Consider the following 19,093-nt stretch of genomic DNA (forward strand, 5'->3'; position numbering starts at 1 on the left):
AAATGTGTGAAATGTATTCATGTGCAGAAAAGTGAGTGAAATCAAATATTACATTCCAAAGCACTTGATTTTCTGTGTTTTGCTTTGTCCTGAGTTCTGTCCAGATTTTGAACCATTGTGAAAACGACAGTTCCAATTACTAGCCCTTTTTTAGAGTGTGACTCGACAACAGCGCTGTAACAAAGCTCCGCTGTCATTACCTCATTGTACATTCATATCGATTCCGCAACAGTGTAATAATGGTGTCTGTGACTGTGAATTCACATTGCTTTATGGCGTTGGGGAAGCACAATGTGTAGAGACAGCAGTTGCTCCACATACACAAACACTTAAGACATTCACACACACACAGCGCTGTTCTAACCCGCTGGCTCCTCCGACCCCGTCACTTATATTACCTCCGATGTTGGGATCACTTCATCCTCTTCAACGAAAATGCAAAATGTCACAGGGGTGTAAATATCGACCCTGAAGACGCAGTCTGAATAAGGTTATTTAAAAGGAGGCAAGATGTGTAGCCTTGGTATGCTTTGACATAAATTGTAAAAAAAAAAAAAGTTTGGCAAGGACTCCGATTACAGCGTTAGTTAATAAAGTCAGTATACTTATATTCTCTAAAGCACTGAAGACTAAGTACAGCTGAGGCTGATGGAAATGTCATTAGTTTTGCATTTAGGTCAAACACTGAAGTAGGGGGACCTGAACGTCTGCACATTTTCACAACAATCCATCCAATAGTTTTAGAGACGTCTTAGTGCAAATCAAGCTGGTGTAATATTATGTTATAGAGTAGATTAGTATGTGAAATAATATACATTGATGTTTGAATGGATGATGCAGTGTTATAACCAGTGTTCATTCATTTAGCTATACATCATTAAAGAAAATAAACTGCAAAGCCATCTCCACTAAAAAGGTACAAACGACCACCAATCTACACATTTGCAAAACATTCCTTTATTATAAATAAATCTCCTTTTTGTATAAAAACTGGCATGCTTCAACCATGGCATTTTACAGGTTCACGACCCAAGGCTACGACCCGGTTAGCCAAGACAGCAGGAGGAAACACACTCATCTCATTAAGCAAGGGCGATCCATCAGACAACGGTGAGACAAGAATGAAAAAATCGTCACAACCACAAAAATACTTACAGTTAGAGAAGAACAACAAACATGTTTGAGTCTCATAGATTTTCTCTTACATTTCTCTTTTTAAATATCTTTTTAAAATGTACTCTGTTAAAATCTCTTTCCTGGCCCCACCTTTGCCCTTTATGATATAATGTCTACATGGTTTCTGAGAGCTTTTTTGTCTTTTTCAGGATTTTATTTTTTTTTTTTTTAAGGTTTTAGATAGTTACTCTGTCCACCACAGTGTCCCATGGAATGTCACTTTTTTCATGTTGTCTCTTTTTTTTTTTTTTTAAACAGGTAAGTTCGTGGTAGGACCAATGAGCTGTGAGCAGCGGGAAAGCAGGCACACTGACTGGCTGTTTATGTGGTCCCGCCTCTCTGTGGTTTTGATGCGGAACAATACAAAATGTCTCATGCTTGGATTCCGTAAGGCGCTCTGTCCGTCCGCCAGTTTTCTCCAGCCGAGGGGCAAAAGAACGACAGCTCCCGCACAGCCCCAAGACCCGACCTCTCTTCCGTCCAATCCCTCTCTTTTTCTTCTTCTTCCTTCCCATGGTCCCTTCAAATGGCATGATTGCTGTAGCTGACATATGTCGTCTTAGTTGATGAAGCTGCGTGATTTCAGGGTGTGGGATGGTTGAGGATGGAAAGAAGATGATAAAAAACATATTTCAAGAAAGGCAGGAACAATAAAAATAAATACGAGTGTAAAGAGAATGAAAGAAGAGACAGATTGGTGGAGGGGGAAAGGAAAGGAAAAAGGAAAGGACAGTTGAGAGCAGATTTTGCCACAGATGGTCACGTAACAGTGTCACAGAAACAAAGTACACCTGAGTTGTTGGGGCTTTTTGTCAAACCCATTATGTCCTGTGTCCCCTCAAGCGTTCCATGGTAAATGTCAATGTTTTTGCACCAACCACAGGCCTCTAACTGCTCCATTGTTATTCACTGATGCTTTCACACAACCTTTTTTGTTTTTGCTGTCTTTCACACACTGCTGGAATAACGGAAAAAAGAGTCTTTCATAAAAAATAAAAAAATCTATTAAAGAAATGAGTGTTAGTGTATGCACCAATTTTTTTTCCTTTTTCCCGGGGTGTGGAAAATGCCTGCCGGTTTTTATTGATATTTACTGAAAAGCACTTTGAAGTGAAATGTCAGGTATAAATAAAGTAAAGACTCTTACTGTGAATTGCCTTTCCCCTGTCCCTGATGTATTAACACATTTAGTTCCTTGGGCAATATGGAACTTAATAATTTGCAAAGTTATAAAGAGATGCAAGTTAGGAGATGACTAAGCTGTTCAACTGTTGGTGAAATGAATGAACTGTGACCCGCTTCCTTTACTGATGCTGAGAAAGTGCTGACACAGGAACAAGGTTTGCCTTCACATGTCTAAAACCTTTCATACGCCTCCATATAGTATTCACAGAATGCACAGAAACACATGCACAGCCAGGCTGAGACACGTGTTTATATTAATACAGATAAAAACAAGCATGCAGAAACGCATCGTTTGTGCAAGAGCACAGAGGAACACACACAAAAACTCACATTTATTGATTGATTGAGACTTGTGCAAAAAGCCCGCCTGCACACATGCACAAGCACACACAGCAGATTGCTGACATAGAAGAACCAGCTCAACACAAAACAGAGCTTTCAAGTGAGTGAACATCGCTTCACTGTCAGAGCTCGGAGAAAATGCACCATGCTTTTATGAAAAAAAAAAAAAAAAAAAAAGAGTCAGTACTGTGGCTGATTAGCCAAGCAGAAAAAAAGCCAGGCGTGAAATTCATTTTCAAATTGAAAGTAATCTTTTTTTGCTTAATTCAAGCGACACAAAAGCTTCATGCAAAGTGTGAATGTAAGCACAAATGTAAAGGCAGGGAAATGAGAGCTTGTTTAGTATGATACTTTGCTCATACAACATGCATTCAAACAAAAAAACATTATTTTATTACCAGTGTGCTGGGAGAGGGAGATAAGCTTTTAAACCGAACGACTATACAACCCTTTGTGAGAGTTCTACACTTCACGTGCATGTGTGCAGAGGTGTGTGTGTATTATATGTTTTTATGTACAACAATAAATTAGTATGACGCTCAAACTGACGATAATTCAGTCTTATGATTTCATAGTGTCAGCGTATTTTATTTGGGCTTTTGCTTTTTGGGACATTTCATTCTTGATTATTATTTGTTATATAGTTTATATGTATAATTATAAAATCTTTGTGTTCTCTTACTCACTGTTGGTCTCCATGCTCTCACACAGCTCGGTCTTAACCTCTCCGTTGGGCCGGTCTCCTCCCTTCTGGGCCAGTTTCCCTGACATGGTGGCAGCTGTCACGATCGCCTGTATCATCATGCATTCAGACAGAAAGCTTTGAGTGGAAAGGAAGGACATTTCAGCAGGATAAATCCTATTTAACAAGAGTGAAACAAAAACAAACACCAAAAACAAACCAGTCAAGTTGTAGAATACGTGACAGAAATTTTAAATATTGAACTTTTTTTTTTTGTCTGCTCACCTTAAAGCTGCGTTTTCGTTTGGGTACGTTCTGTTCCGGGTGGAAGAGGATGATGTAGACCTTGGGCATGTAGAGCATCCCCAGAGACACGGAGGCAGACAGGCTGAGAGAGATGGTCAGGGTGGTAGTTTGGATATACATCTAGAAGGAGAAAACATTTAAAGAAGGTAGAGAGTCATTTATCACTTCTCGGCTTGTCAGAGAGAGTGTGTTTCATCCTCAAACTACAGAATATGTCTGATGAGGGGAAGAGGAGGAGGACAGATGGGAAGAAGGGGGGGGGGTGATGAGTAAAGGGTGCTCTAACAAGAGCAACATTAGTCAAAAAATTGTGTTATGACAGCTACAGTGACACATAGGCAGGTAGATCAAGCGGTATATGAAATGATGGCACCGTTGAAGTTGCTTAATTGCCCGCGTGCTGCAGAGCTTTTCTCCGTCTAACACTGTGAAATGGTGCTCAGTTATTTTTTGGCAGGCTGAAGCACCAGATGGGTGTTGGTTGAAGGTATCAGGTGGGTTGATAATGACAGAATTTAAACTAAATCAACTTAAAGAAGATCTTTTCTGGAGAGGTTGGATGAAGTTTGGCCCACGTGGGACCCTATAGGGAAAGAAAACTTTGCTTTTTAGGGCTTGAGATTTGGATGAAGTAAAGTTTTTCTCCATGAATCAGTGCCTCTCTGGATTTTATTCATTTCAAAGTGAGTTGATAGACTGCAGTTGGATGTCAAACAGAGAAATGCAGACAGATATTGTCCTGTATAGTGGACAAGCTGGCAGGCACTAGCTTAAGGACAATGTCAGCGGATTCAAAAATGGACATGATGAGACATACTTTAGGCAGGCAGTCAAATTTGTTAGGTACTGATCCAGACAGTTTTATGAAACCATATCAATTCTACCTAGTAAGTTTGAGGGCAGTTATAACTAAAGAAGAAGACAGTCAGGGAGATATACACTGAACTGGACTTCGCACTAGTCCTCAGGTCCTTAGTGAGTTTCAGAGAGTTGTTTGGAGGAGGACAGACCTGACACGGCTGACAAGCTCTCAAGACATGGGGCTTATCAGGCGAGCACTGTCTATAGTACATAGAGAGAGACAGTCAGAGGAAGGAGGCAGGAGATGGTGAAATGGAATATGAGAAATAATAGTAAAAAGCCAGGCAGGGAAAGTAAAAGGAGGCATGGAGAGAAAAGGAAATAAGGACTGATGTTAGGGGAGGGGGCACGTTGGGACACACTGATGCAGTGAGAGAGAGCAGAATGAAAAAAGTGGCATACTAAAGTGTCAAAAAAGTGCAAAGACCCACTGGTACAGGCAGCACTGGTAACTACAGCCTGACAAGAATAAAGAGTGGAAACAGAGAGTGAAACTTCACTTTGAACACAGGAGTGGATATACGCCATGGACAGCCAGCTTCTCAAATACACACTCCAGTAGTGCTACAGTTTTTTCCCCCCAATGTAATGTTTGATTCAATACTGCTGACCTCATTTTCATTAATAAACAAGAATAGCTTCTGAACACAGTCAAGTCATACATTTGTGACATAAACCCTTTTCACACATATGGAAATCTCCTGAAAAACTCCGGAGATTTCCAAGAGGAGCTGTATGTGTGAACGCAACAGCCAATTTTTTTACTCCGATATTACCCGGAGTTTATTCGGCCAGACCCCTAGTATTTTTTCCGCAGATAATCCGGAGGAGCTGATGTCTGAACGCGGCCGAATATACTCCGGAGATTTCAATTTGAGCCAATAGGAAGAGAATGACGTTTATATAGTGACCGGCTAAAGTGTCTGCATGTGACCACTACGATCTCCGTGCACGTAATTAAACATCTGCATTATGTTTTCTGTTCGTCAGTATGTTGTTCTCCTCTCTTTTGTGGATGTTGTCATTCCACTGGACTACACATAGCATTGATATAAAGGACTGTTGCTTCGGCCGCTATTTCTGCGTTGTTTTTTTACGTCACGTCTTACGTCGGAAAATCCCCGAGCCCCCTCCCCTCTGGCAGGGAAAGTGCCCCGCTGTGAGGAGCATATGTGAACGGCTACTTCGGGAGAATCTCCGGAGAAGTCCTCCTGTAAATATCTAGATATTATCCGGAGTGCATATGTGAAAACGGCTTTACAGAACTGATGACTAAGAAGTAGTAATGTATCCCTGTGAATAAAGGGCTACGCAAAGGGGACATGATCAAAACACATGAATACAAACACATACAACATGAAGACAAACACATACAACATGAAGACAAACACATACAACATGAAGACAAACACATACAACATGAAGACAAACACATACAACATGAAGACAAACACATACAACATGAAGACAAACACATACAACATGAAGACAAACACATACAACATGAAGACAAACACATACAACATGAAGACAAACACATACAACATGAATACAAACACATACAACATGAATACAAACACATACAACATGAATACAAACACATACAACATGAAGACAAACACATACAACATGAATACAAACACATACAACATGAATACAAACACATACAACATGAATACAGACACATACAACATGAAGACAAACACATACAACATGAATACAGACACATACAACATGAAGACAAACACATACAACATGAAGACAAACACATATAACATGAAGACAAACACATACAACATGAATACAGACACATACAACATGAAGACAAACACATACAACATGAATACAGACACATACAACATGAAGACAAACACATATAACATGAAGACAAACACATACAACATGAATACAGACACATACAACATGAAGACAAACACATATAACATGAATACAGACACATACAACATGAAGACAAACACATATAACATGAAGACAAACACATACAACATGAATACAGACACATACAACATGAAGACAAACACATACAACATGAATACAGACACATACAACATGAAGACAAACACATATAACATGAAGACAAACACATACAACATGAATACAGACACATACAACATGAAGACAAACACATACAACATGAAGACAAACACATATAACATGAAGACAAACACATACAACATGAATACAGACATGTGATATCGATTGGAAATCTACAACCAGGGAAACATCCGGTTAAGGAGATTAAATGAAACAAACACACTCATTGGGTGAAGTTAGGGGGAAAAGATTAGCCATGGTGTTCTTGGCTTACATTTTTCCTGTTTATTTCAGAATCCACTGTAGGCTGAAAATGTTGCAAAATTGCCAAAAAGTCTGTTTTGAGCACAAATTTGGGCGCTGCAAAGATCTTGAACACAAAAGCGTGTATCTCAAGCTTCTCAATGGGAAATATCGGGCTAGAGCAGCCCTGATTGAATGTTTAAACCAAATAGTTTTTGTGCTCCAATTGAAGTGAAAAAGCTTTCAGTCTTTTCACTCAAACAGACCAAAAAGAGAACTCTTAACTACATGTCAAAGGAGATTCCATTTTTGGACAAAAAAATAATCAATACATAAAAAAACATCCAGAACTTCCACTAGATATGTGTGCATTGTGGTCCGTTACGGCTCCGCGCACCATCGTCCATCAAAAATGATTTCCTTACACCAAACAATCTTCGGAAGAGCAAAAAATGTAATTCATTTTCAAAACGCTCACTGTCACACTCATTAACTAAAATGAAAACACACTCAAGGTGGAATCTGATAGCATCAACGGTAGTCAAAAGGAAGGGGAGTCCAGAGACAATAAACTGGACACACACTTACAAGAAGTGCACAAGAAAACAACACATATTCAAGATTCTTTTGTTTTTTTCTGAGTGAAATTGCTATGACAGAATAACAGAGTGGCTTTGCCTGCAGCTCCCCTACAGGCTCTGCTAGAGTTTACACTTCTCTCCCATCTGTTGTCTTCCACATGGACCCCAAGATCACACACAATCACACACACCTTCACTCTAAACAAAGATATAACAGAGAGGAACCTCACGTTTGCAGGAGAAACAAGGGCCAGGCCTGAGATATGCATGAGCATAAGGGAATGTGTGTATTTGTGTTGTTCCTTTCTCATATTCCATGCCAACAATTTGCACTCAAATAGTACTGATACAGGAATCAATGTGGCTATAACAAAGAGGAGCAGATAGACAGTGTTTTCTGTTGGAGAGTGATCTGTGTGAAACTGAGATCGTGGAAGAAATATTGAAAGGAAGTCAAAAGGAGGGAGTGTAAATAGAATGACCTGCAGAAAAAAAGCAGAATCATCAGATATTTCCTTAAGCTTTGAACTTGCTTTTATGGAATCAGCAGACAGCTTCCTGATAGCTGCTCCCATTACATTTAGCCTTTAGTCCAAAGTCGTGGCTTCCAGCTGTTATTTACACAAAGACACACTGAAGACTCAAGCTGTCCTCCACCTTCCTGTCAGAGGCTGATAATGGCTAAGAAAAAAAAGTGTGTATTGGGAGAGTTCTATTATCCCAAAAGTCACACTCTGAAAGTAGACGATTAGCTGCAGGCAGCTGCACAAAATGTGTTCCCTTAAGATTTAAAACATTTACAGACAGGGATGCTCTGGTCCGTGATGGAAAGAGATTTAGGCAGAGGAACAGTCAGTCAGAGTGACAGAAGCTTTTAACACCTGGGAATAAATATTGGAAGGACAGGAACACAAATACTCTTTAAGTTCTAAAGTAAAAAAAAAAAAAAAAAGTGATGCTTGAGCTCAATTCTTGGTCAGTGTCGGAGAGGTTCTCTGCTGCAGTATTATCGTCCTCTCAAGGGTTCCTTTATTTTATTATGAGTTCATGGAAAAACTGCTCATCTAAGGATTTTCCTCTTTGAGACACCTTGTTATTTTTCAATTAGTGCTCAATATACAGCTTAGGTGCCCTTTTGTTTAACACAGACCTTATTATGTAAATTACAATCAATCATTTTTTAACAGATTGCTGTATATTTTTTATATACTTGTACAAAATAGTGTATTTATTAAAAAGTGTACAATTCTGTTTTTTTTTCAGTGATTACAATTTTATTTTAATTCTGTCACTCTGCTGCCTTTTCAAATTCTGTAAAAGCTGAATCTAGGAATTCCAATCAAATTCCAGCAGACCTGTATTGTCCTGTACCTGTGCAAATGGGATTAAACTTCATTTATTATTTTTTTCAGTTGATCATGTTTTATAGTGATAGAAGGAATGTTGATCATATATTTCATTCATAACACATTTAAAAAACGATGGTGAAGACATGATGTCCCCTTTAGACACAATAAGCTTTAAAACACTGTTACAGCCTCCTTAACCAAAATGTTTAACTTAAGTCTCAAAACATGGAGTCCGATAATACATAAGGACGCCACATAGCTGTTGAGGTTTAAACTGGAGCTTTATTCAATAAAAACATTTCCCCTGCAAAGTCATTTAAGCTAAATAATAAAACAAATTAAACTACAGTGACTGGAGACCGCAGCCAAGATGAACAGAAGATGGGAAGGCAGCAAGCCAACCTCGCAACGGGCCGTCGCTCCCGGCATTCCGCCCCCCAAAAACTACCTAAAAAGAACAAAAAAGACTACAAGAGAAAAATAGGACTACTGGGTATCTCCAGCACTAACTAAAATAAAGAAAAACAGCAATCCAAACATGCTTGGGGGGGAAAAGAAGAGGAGAAAATAACACATGGGAGCAAAAAGCTCTTTACCTTTCTGCCCAGAGCATTTGTGTGTATGTGTGTGTGTGACATATAGCTTTATGCACAACCTGCCCCTCTAAATCACCTTCTTCTATCGGAGTGCTAACTGCAATCAGGTGTGCAGCAGGCAGAGGGAGGAGGGAGAGCAGAGAGAGAGTCACCAGGCCACAGGTTAGGCCACACGTCACAAAGGAGCATACTTCAAATGTGAGCAAAAGCGCTTATAGCATATAGCTAGCACCCTTCAGACAGAGGCTGCTGTTTTGGTTGATGGAGTATATGTTATTATCAAGTTCAGACATCGAGTATGTCTGGTATATCTTGGCCAAAATGGTATTTTCTATATACTGTTTTTCCAGCTGCCAAAGTCACACAGCGCTAAAAGAAGGCGACCAATGTGCTGTGAGGGAATTGGATAGTCACAATTATCCCTGTTGAAAGCTATCGACTTTCAGATCAACTTTGAAACTTCAATTTTTAAGGTGGAAACGTAACATATTGTTGCTTTAAGGGTGAGTACTGGTGATTCATTTTGTTACTAGACATTTCACTTCTCTTTCGAAAGGCTTCTTCAGCTCTAAACTAACTGGTGGACGGCGCTAGATGATGATTCACATGATAGTTGTTAGCTGAGTCGTTAACATTCTCGGTCGTCTGTGGGTCGTTGGGGTCACATGTTCCGAGGTTGGACTGGGGCTTCGGTTTCCCATAGACTTGAAAAGCATTTGTATGCATGAAACTTGTATCCTGACACTGTTTTTTTTAGTTGCATTGAGGATGAAGAAACACTGACAGGCCTGCATTTCTGTCTTGAAAAAAAGCAACGTCTGTTCAGGTAGTGAACATTTCCCATAATGTTCGTTGCTAAACTAGTGCATAAGAATGTCATTCCCCAGAGACGAGGCTGCTCCTACGAGACAAGCAGTTTGATAGTCGGACAACCAGTCAGTAAGTCGAGTATAGAGAGAGCAGTTTTCTCTTCACAGCAGACTGCTAAGGCATGACAGCCAACAGAGAGTTGGCTGCCATGGGTTAATTTGGCATAGCTATGATTGACTGACATCTTATGAACACTACATTAGAAGAACATTAGCTAAATTATGCCCATCTCCTTCATACGATGCAATTTCCACTTACACAGAAGGGAGACATATAACAAGTACAAATTAAGATAAACCCTGAAACATATGTTGTATAAACCGGCTTTATATTCTCTGCACATAATAAAGGCTCAAAAAATAAAACAGCTGGGGGATTCAAAGTCGCTGCCAAAAAAGCGTAAGGGGTGTAACAATGTGGTTTAATCACTGCATTTAAAACCAGGTTGTAGGAAATGAGTGCGGTCAAAGTAATAAACGTAAAGCAGTCTGCAAAGTTGTATAAGAAACAGAGGCACATGAATCAGATCAGGCATGGGTTAAAAAGGAAACACACTCACATGTAAACACAGAAATCTAAGCTTTTTATGCTTGATGAACCAAGAAACTAAACATTCCAAGTCATTACACAGCTTCTCTGATTATTGCAACTCCTTTCATATGTACCACAGAGTGAGAAAAAAAGAGTGGTGAAATCAAAGAGCTCTGGCCAGCAACACAGCCAACAGCAGAGAGAGGGGGAGGGGGGGAGGGAGGGGAGAGAAAGTATGGACTGAATATGAAAGGCATGATGGGTAAGTAGGGGAGAGATGTAAGACAGGAAAAAAAAGGTGGAACAAGGGAGGCTGACTATGAGTTAATAGGAAGAGGAAGTTGAGGAAAAGGAGAAGGAGGAACAGAGAGAATGAGGGATGAAGAGGAAGAAGCAGTGATGACAGAGCGATACTGAAGGCCATCGAATGAACTAAGGAACAAAGTCCTGAAGCTGTCACTGATAAAAATGGAAGATTTCCCCACAGGACACTTACAAGGAAACTCATGCATGTTCAGATTAACACACAAGTATGACTGTGTGTTCAGCTCAGCAACCAGGTTTTTGTTTAGTGATGCCAAGAAGTTGACTGTTTTTTTTTTTTTTGCTGCCATGGCTGTGTAGTGTGTGGCATCTTTAGGAAGTTACAGCATTACTAACTGTTGAAGCATTTTATTGTTGATAAATTGTCCTAGTTGGGAATCCTTGTAATGTTTTAGATCATTTTTTTACATATCTTCTAGACAGGTACTCATCTTACTTTATACTACAGAGAAACACTGGTAACAGGGGAGACACTTCTCAAAGGAGGGATTGTTAGTAGGTGATAGATCATCCCTTTATGTCAGCCTAATCCCAATCCCAATGTTTATGTGCTCTTGGATTTTGAGGCGTATGCCCGGTGTTTGTTTCGGGCTGTCCCACTGTCAGATCATCAACAGCGTGCGAGCTCTGATGCAGACTTTGCAAAGCGGAATAACACACTTTCCATTAGTCTTTGAATTTCTGCAGACTTTCCTGTGGGACTAAACCAAAATGCCTTGTACACTTGGTGACTTGGAGAGCATCTCCCCCCAAAATTTAAACAAATAATTGTTTATTGAAGACATATTTGATCAAGTTTGAAAAAAAAAAACAATACAAGCATGAATGTGACAGAAAAACAAATCAGCTAATCAGTGGGTGACAACGATTTGGTGTAATCACTGTTGTAGTTCATTTGTCCTTCAGGGTTCAGTGCGTACAGGCTTTAGGGTGGAGATTTCAGCGCTGTATGCTGGCCCCAAGTTGTTGCGCAGTTCCAGAGTCAGAGATTTTTCATCAGATATCAACTTCCCTTTTGTATTCCAGGTCACATTCAAATAAACAACAGGCTGCTTAGTTTAACGTCACAGAGATATAGTTTGGTATAATGATAAATATGTGACAGATAAAGGTGCACAGACCATTGTGTATGGCATCATTCATTCCAGGAACATCTTTCCATATTACTCCTTCCCTTTTCATCATTTTGTATGTAGCTATTGGAACTCATTTACCTTTCTAGGTACCAATAAAGAAACCTTGACCTTTGACCCTCATCTTTGCTCACACTATCTCAATGAATGGTTGGCATTGCTCTACTCGTCATTCTGTCTTCTTCTGAATTTATACTTTTGGATTCCTATCTTAGCTCTTGAATGTTTGTTTTAAAGTTCTATTTAACATGCACTTCAGTGTCCTTGATAGTTGCCAAGTCAAACTGAATCCATTTTACAAGTGGGATGATCTGCCCGAGGGCCTCCCAGTGACTTCACACTTCTAGTCAATGTCAAAACCTCTTGGCGTGAGTGTGTGTGTGTGTGTGTGTGTGTTGGTATGTTTCTAATTGTCACCTCGTGTTTCTGTCCACTGACACCATGGGACCACTCACCAGTTTAATCACCAGAGCGACGGGAGGCCTATCTTCATTTATTTATTTAAAGAATGGGAGCACAACTGAACCATAATAACACATATCAGGACGACAAAGTATTCTGAGAGTGAGGTACTTTTCTTCTCTAAAGGCATCGACCACAGAGACAATAATAGACTCCTGAGAATTAAAGTCATGCATTTGGACATACCGATTTAAAAAAATGAATTATCCCTTGGCAATTACTTTTCTAAAAATACAGGAATAAAGCACCTTTTTTTGTTCCAAAAGAAAAAAAAATGCATCAAATGACAAGACTAGAAAATCAAAAGTAGCAAGACAGAAGTGTAAAATAAGTATTATCACTAATTCATTAGTAAGTTTTCTTTTATCTTCAATCCCTAAGGGTGTAAAAGGAATGTATCACCTCCAATAACCTTGTGCTTTTTCATTCAGTTCTGCAAGGTATTCAATCAGCGGCTGAGAGAAAAGTGTCTTACACTTCATGCTCCTACTTTAAAAGAATGCATGCACAACTGCACAAAAGGTGCTTGTGAAAGAATCTCAAAATAGCCGCAAAAGCATCCGTTCATGGCCACAGAGGGGAGAAACAACTTGACGAGTGACGTACCAATTACTTTAAGTGTTCGATTTCAACCACCAACTGAAGCAGTTGAAAAGAGTATGACTTAAAAACACATTTTTTGGCTCAAAAAATGACAAAGGTGAGAATAGTTTGTATTTTTAAGTTGTTATGAATGGAACTTTGTTACTTCAAGTCTCTGCTTTTTAAGCAGGGCTTGTTAAATCTTAAAGGAGCTTTTCTACACACACCCATCACAGACAATTTTTCAAACATGGTGCTGATGAAAAACTACAAAACATGCTCTGACCAAGGATTCTAACGCTGTCATATTTTATCTCTGTGTCCATGCTGCTTAATTGGGCCCATGCATGGTCACCGTTGTCCACAAGTGCCTCATTACTTCCTATAAAACAGCACTTGGGGACATTTTTTTGCTGCATCTGATCCATATTGCTCTGAGGTCTGAGTGTGTCATAAAAGAGCTAAGAGGGTATTTCTTGTTACATGTGTGCTTGCTCTCCTATAGCTTGTTAGTGTAGTTCGTGTTCACTTGCAGATCTCGACAAAGTTGGAGTTGATGTGGTGCATAAGGCTTTCATAGTAATGCATATGGTGTAAGGAGTGGCTATATCTCTCTCTGACTGTGCACAGCTCCAGCCAATTAAAATACGCAGCAAGGACACACATGGAGCGCCATCAGTCAGCAGACTGCTGACCAAGTTGTAGGAAGTCAAATGTGTCACATTTTCAGCATGGGATAAAGAGTTTGCTCTCCTCTCATCCTGAATATTAAATAGAAATGTTCCTGCAGCTGACGTTGTGCAATTTTGACAGAAATGTGCTGGATATTACAGAAGATTATTTGGAGACTGAGTACTATTTCAAAGCTTTTTCTCAAGAGCTTCTATCAGTTTGAATATCCTGTGAACAAATTCAGACAGCCATCACCATATTGTTGCCTTGATAGTTTCTATAATGATGCACATTTCCATGGGAATTATTGCTACTTAACTTATGAATAAAACATATGATGCTGATAAGACCTGCAATTTGAAAAGGCCGCCATCGGCCTTCTGTGAAACACAAGTTAACATTAGTTGAAATCGGTTTCTTGTTTAAAGGTTGCTTAAAGGTCCCATATTATGCTTTTTCTGGTTTTATATGCTCTTTAGTGTGTTTTCAAAGTGTCCAAAGTGTTCCAAATTCAAAGTCTGCGGAAACGCGGCTTCTCCTACGTCCTCCTGTTAGCTGTAGCATTAGCTGCACGTAACGCTCGGTTCTAGCCCCCCTCGATAAAAATTTGTCAGTCCGACTTCATTGTCAGTGTGAGATCACTGATCTAAGCCCATTGGCTCGTTGTGGCAAGCCCTGCAGCTTATGTTGAAATTTCCGAGACGCGTGCTGAGCAACTGACCAATAACGACAGAGCGGATCGGCAGACCAATCAGAGCAGACTTGGCCCACGTGGGGTCTAACAGTGTGGGCTCAACAGAGTGCAGCTGACAGACTCAGAGCGTAGAGGGAGCAAGGAGGAGCAGTACATGAAAACAGACACTTTTTTCGGACTTTAGCTATTGTGAACGTACAAAAGTAGGAACATAGATTAAATATACGAACCCCAAAAAGGGCAGAATATGGGCTCTTTAAGTCTACAAGAGTTCAGGAATTTTAGGAAGAAGTCGGACGGGTATTGTAGGAGCTTTTTTCAATCCAAATAGCGGAAGAACCTAGATTTATTTTCTGGGCATTTACCAAGAGGAGCAGAGAGGGGGACTTTGTAGACCTTTGGCTTTTATAAGCTGAAAAAAACAGCAGCATTAACATTGAAATATACTGGGAAACCAAGTATCAGACACTGGTTTAAGGAAATGTCTCTGTTTGTACCATTGGAAAACATTACACATACACTTAAAGACAAACAATAAATGTTTCAAAGTATCTGGGGTCTATTTATTCATTTTCACAGGATTCCTGATTTATCTAATATCTTAAATCTATTGTTTTTATAAAAAAAATATTAATTTTCATTTTATGTTTGTAATCTCACAAAAAGGTTGAAAACTCAAGAAACATATTGTTGAAAATCAATTGAGTCACTTGTTTGCATCCAGAGTTGCAAAACAAAACTGAAGCTGTACTTATACAATTTAAAGTTTCTAAAGAGATAATGAATACAGCCTGAACTGAATGAGTCATGATGCTTTGAGGCTGACAGACCTAAGCCAAGTATATTTACCCAAGTTTTCCAGCAACTGGATGCCAAGTAATCACAACTGCAAAGCAACCGCTTGAAAGGCAACAAACTTTGTATTTCTCTTGGGATCCGCTGGATCAGAAGTAAAGCAATAATTAATTCGGAGCGTCTTCAAGGCTTCATTAATCAATTTTTCAATGTTTTAATTTTGCAAACATTATATTCCTTGTGATTAATTTAATACAGCACCATTTCCATGACATTATGCATTTCACAGGATTTACATTTGGTTGAGTTAGTAGGCCTCAAGCAGTCAAAGTAACAGTAGAAGAGTATACCAACAAACACACAATATCAACACAACACAACTGGTCAATCTGCTTCAGTTAAGCCTTTTTTTATGTATTCATGCTTTCTTACTTTGTCATTTCATCTCTTTTTTTAGAGTCTGACACATGCAGGGATGCAGAGATGGAATACAAAACAATATGCAAGAAGAATGGTGTGTCTGTGTTTGGTGGTGGTGGTGGAAAACTTGACCCTCAAAGATGGCTGCTTAGTGTGGAGGTCCAGCAGTAATGCTGGTTAACTAACACAAAACCAGGTTTGAACTGAAAGATTATTTATCTTGGTCAAATACACTATGATAAGTAGATAATCCAATAATATTGTAGGGGTGCTTTATACTTTACACTCACTGCAGATACATGTTAGACTCTATTTTTCTATTTCCATCACTTATACATAATTGAGGACCTTGTCTTGACTTCATTGTCTTGTAACAAGATAATTGGACTGAATTACAAATGTATGCACAGGATGTACCTTACTCCACATTATTAAAGTCAAATGTTTTCCAAACTCATCCTCTAAATGTCATTGTTGTAAAACATATACTGGCTCCATTGTCCATGGTTTTTGGGAATGCAGACATTTAAATCATTTCTGGAAGGTAGTACACGATCTGACTGTTATGGATGTGGAGCTTCCACTGGTTTTAACACCAGTGTTACACCTGTTTGGCACAGAAGTGGACAGGACTCTGGACCCCATATCGATATAAAGAGGTTTGCTATCATATCATACATAGCAAAGAAATGCATCCTGCTCAGTGGAACCAGAGAGAACTCCAATATTCAATTGGTTCAACAACAAATCCTGAATGAAACATGACTACTGGAAAAGAGCACTTACAGTATAACCTTTGGACAAAGTAGAAGCCTTTTATGCACCTATTATTATACACCCAGTAGAGCCAGGTCTGTTTTGGCCATATACAGAAAAAAAACATGCAACATGAAACGTGACTGAAGGAGGAACTTTACAATTTGGATTTGGATTTACTTTGGCTGTTTGTATTATTTCTTCTTTATCTTTATTGTAATTTCTTTTATTTTCTGTTTTTGCCTGTCTCCACAGAGAAGTCTGCATCTGTGTGTGCGTGCGTGCGTGCCTGTAAGGGTCTCTGTGCGAGGTCTCCCCTTGGGCGTCCCCCAATCCTTCAACAACTCACTGTTGGATGTCAGGATCTGACACTTGCTGTCTGTCTCTCCCCCCTTTTCAACCAAACCACCAAATCCCACCAGAACACAGCGAAGGCTTGCAAAATCTCTTCCATCAAAAGTGAACACACACACCCCCGCAGACACACGCATGCACAACCTGTTGAAGAAAATCACTTGAAGGATTGGTAAATTCTGTCAGAATAAAGATGACTGGAGGTCTAAATCCAGAGACATATGTGAGAAGTGATCTGCTCTCTGTTCACTGATCCCTGAGCATTAGGAGATATGAACTGATGTGATAGAAGTCACACTGCTCCCTCGTATGTTACCTTGTCTGTAAGACTTGACCATTGTTATTGTGATATGAGAATTCACAATAAACACTACATAAAGTCTTAATTGATCTACATAAAAATATTTATTATTTGTATTAAGAAGCCATGCTTTTTCACTCAGCATGCACACATTTTAATCAATTGGATGGAGGACTGTGTATGTTGTCCATGCTTTTACATCATTCTGATGCAGACATATGAAGCTTAAGCTGAAGCCCTCAGACTTATAGGTGCCTTTTAGCAGTAAATTAAAGTGCTTTTTGGATTTATTTGGGATTCACGGGGGACATGTTGCAAACACAGGTATTGTAAAAAACATGACGGACAGCTGGTAGGAATAAAAATAAAATATATAAATTCTGACCAATATGCATTGTTTAATTTCGTTATTAAGCACACTTATTTCTCACTATTTGTTATCTCAATATTGCATATTTTTCTCATATCAGGTAGGCCTTATATCTGAAATGTTGTATTGGAACTTGAGTTTTCCTCAAATCATTAAACCAAGAGGTTTTTTTTGTAAAAGTGAATCTCAACATTAATCTGTTAAATTCCTTCATTCCGTTCAGGGTGTGTTTATCCTTACTGATTGTCTGCAAAGACTCGCAACCATTCACAAAGCAGGACTAAAATAAAACATCAATGTCTGGCTCACATAATGTACTTCATAATAGTGAAACTTTGCAAACAAAGTTTGAGTGAGTGTTGTTTTCAAGTATTTCGCTTCTTGGGGTTTTAAAGACACAGCCACTGCAGCTGAATCATCCACCGAGTAGACAAAGCACAAGCAGAAATATATTTTGGGTTACAAAAACCCTGCAGGAGGATCTTTAGAACAGGTGTGAGTGTGTGACTCCTCTTTTTAATTGTACTCCTCTGCATCTTTGTTCAATATCTCTCTCTCTATTATTAGGCCGACTTTTTGTCCAGTGTTTAGTCTCTGCTAGACATTGTGGATGTGGATGTGCTCTAACTCACACCCACACTATGATTCATTCTTTGCTGCATTTTGGCCTTGTGTGTTCACTCTTTCTGCCATATTTTCTTTCTTTCCTCCTTTAAATGTTTGTTTCCATCCCTTCCCATCCTCTCAGCCCACTCTCTCTCTGTGCATTGCTTTTATTCCTCCTCCTCTGCCTGAACCACCCTCTTCAGATTACTGTAGATTGATCACCGGCGGTCACTCCCCGTAAGGATCAGGGCGGTCACAGGCTCTCTACGGGGACCACAGTCACATCCATAAATCTGTGCAAGGACAGTTAGCCGCACCACTGAGTGTACGTGTGTGTGTGTGTGTGTGTGTGTGTGTGTCTAGAGGGGCAGAGATGGATTTGCGAGGCAGGAATATAGAGTGTGTGCTTTTTTATATACTCCTGAGGATCAAACGCAATTTGGGGGAAGAAAAAATAAGCACCTTCTTTTTGCCATTCTTTACCTCTTAAAAGGAGCAATTTGGAGGTTAGGTCACTTGTGTGCTAGACAGTGCTGAGTGTATGGGTGTGTGTGAGAATGAGTGATGGAGAATGTGTCAGAGGGATACTTTGAATGGGAGGCCTTGAGAGACACAAAGTGCAAGTATGTGAGTCAATAACAGTGTCACTGACTCAACCAACCTGTGGATTCAAACTGTTCAGAACATGCAGCTCTGTACTCGTGTTAGGATAAGGCAAAATTCAACCTGTTCCCAAGTTTAGGCTGTACTGAATACCTCATGCTTTCACCCTGTACCTAACAATTTAGTGTGTTTTATTTCAATGACTCAGAATGTAAAAAAACCTCTAAAAATGTCAAATTTAAGT

At 39.4% G+C, this 19,093-nt stretch overlaps 1 protein-coding gene across 3 annotated transcripts in view; it reads right to left on the bottom strand.

Annotated features, from left to right (window-relative positions):
• Positions 1-937: 937 nt before the first annotated feature.
• The window catches only part of grm8a (glutamate receptor, metabotropic 8a), a 219,729-nt gene continuing 201,573 nt past the window's right edge, over positions 938-19,093 (bottom strand). For 2 of the 3 annotated variants that reach the window (XM_061029471.1, XM_061029472.1), the window contains 3 exons: positions 3,671-3,811; positions 3,390-3,495; positions 938-1,748 (listed from right to left, as the gene is read on the bottom strand). In XM_061029471.1, the coding sequence (XP_060885454.1) occupies positions 1,699-1,748; positions 3,390-3,495; positions 3,671-3,811 (297 nt within the window). In that variant the 3' untranslated portion in view covers positions 938-1,698. Of the gene's footprint in view, positions 1,749-3,385; positions 3,496-3,670; positions 3,812-19,093 lie in introns of all 3 variants that reach the window. The other variant, XM_061029473.1, reaches the window with a different exon arrangement.

Source organism: Labrus mixtus, chromosome 22, assembly GCF_963584025.1.
Source record: "Labrus mixtus chromosome 22, fLabMix1.1, whole genome shotgun sequence".
Lineage (NCBI taxonomy): Eukaryota > Metazoa > Chordata > Actinopteri > Labriformes > Labridae > Labrus > Labrus mixtus.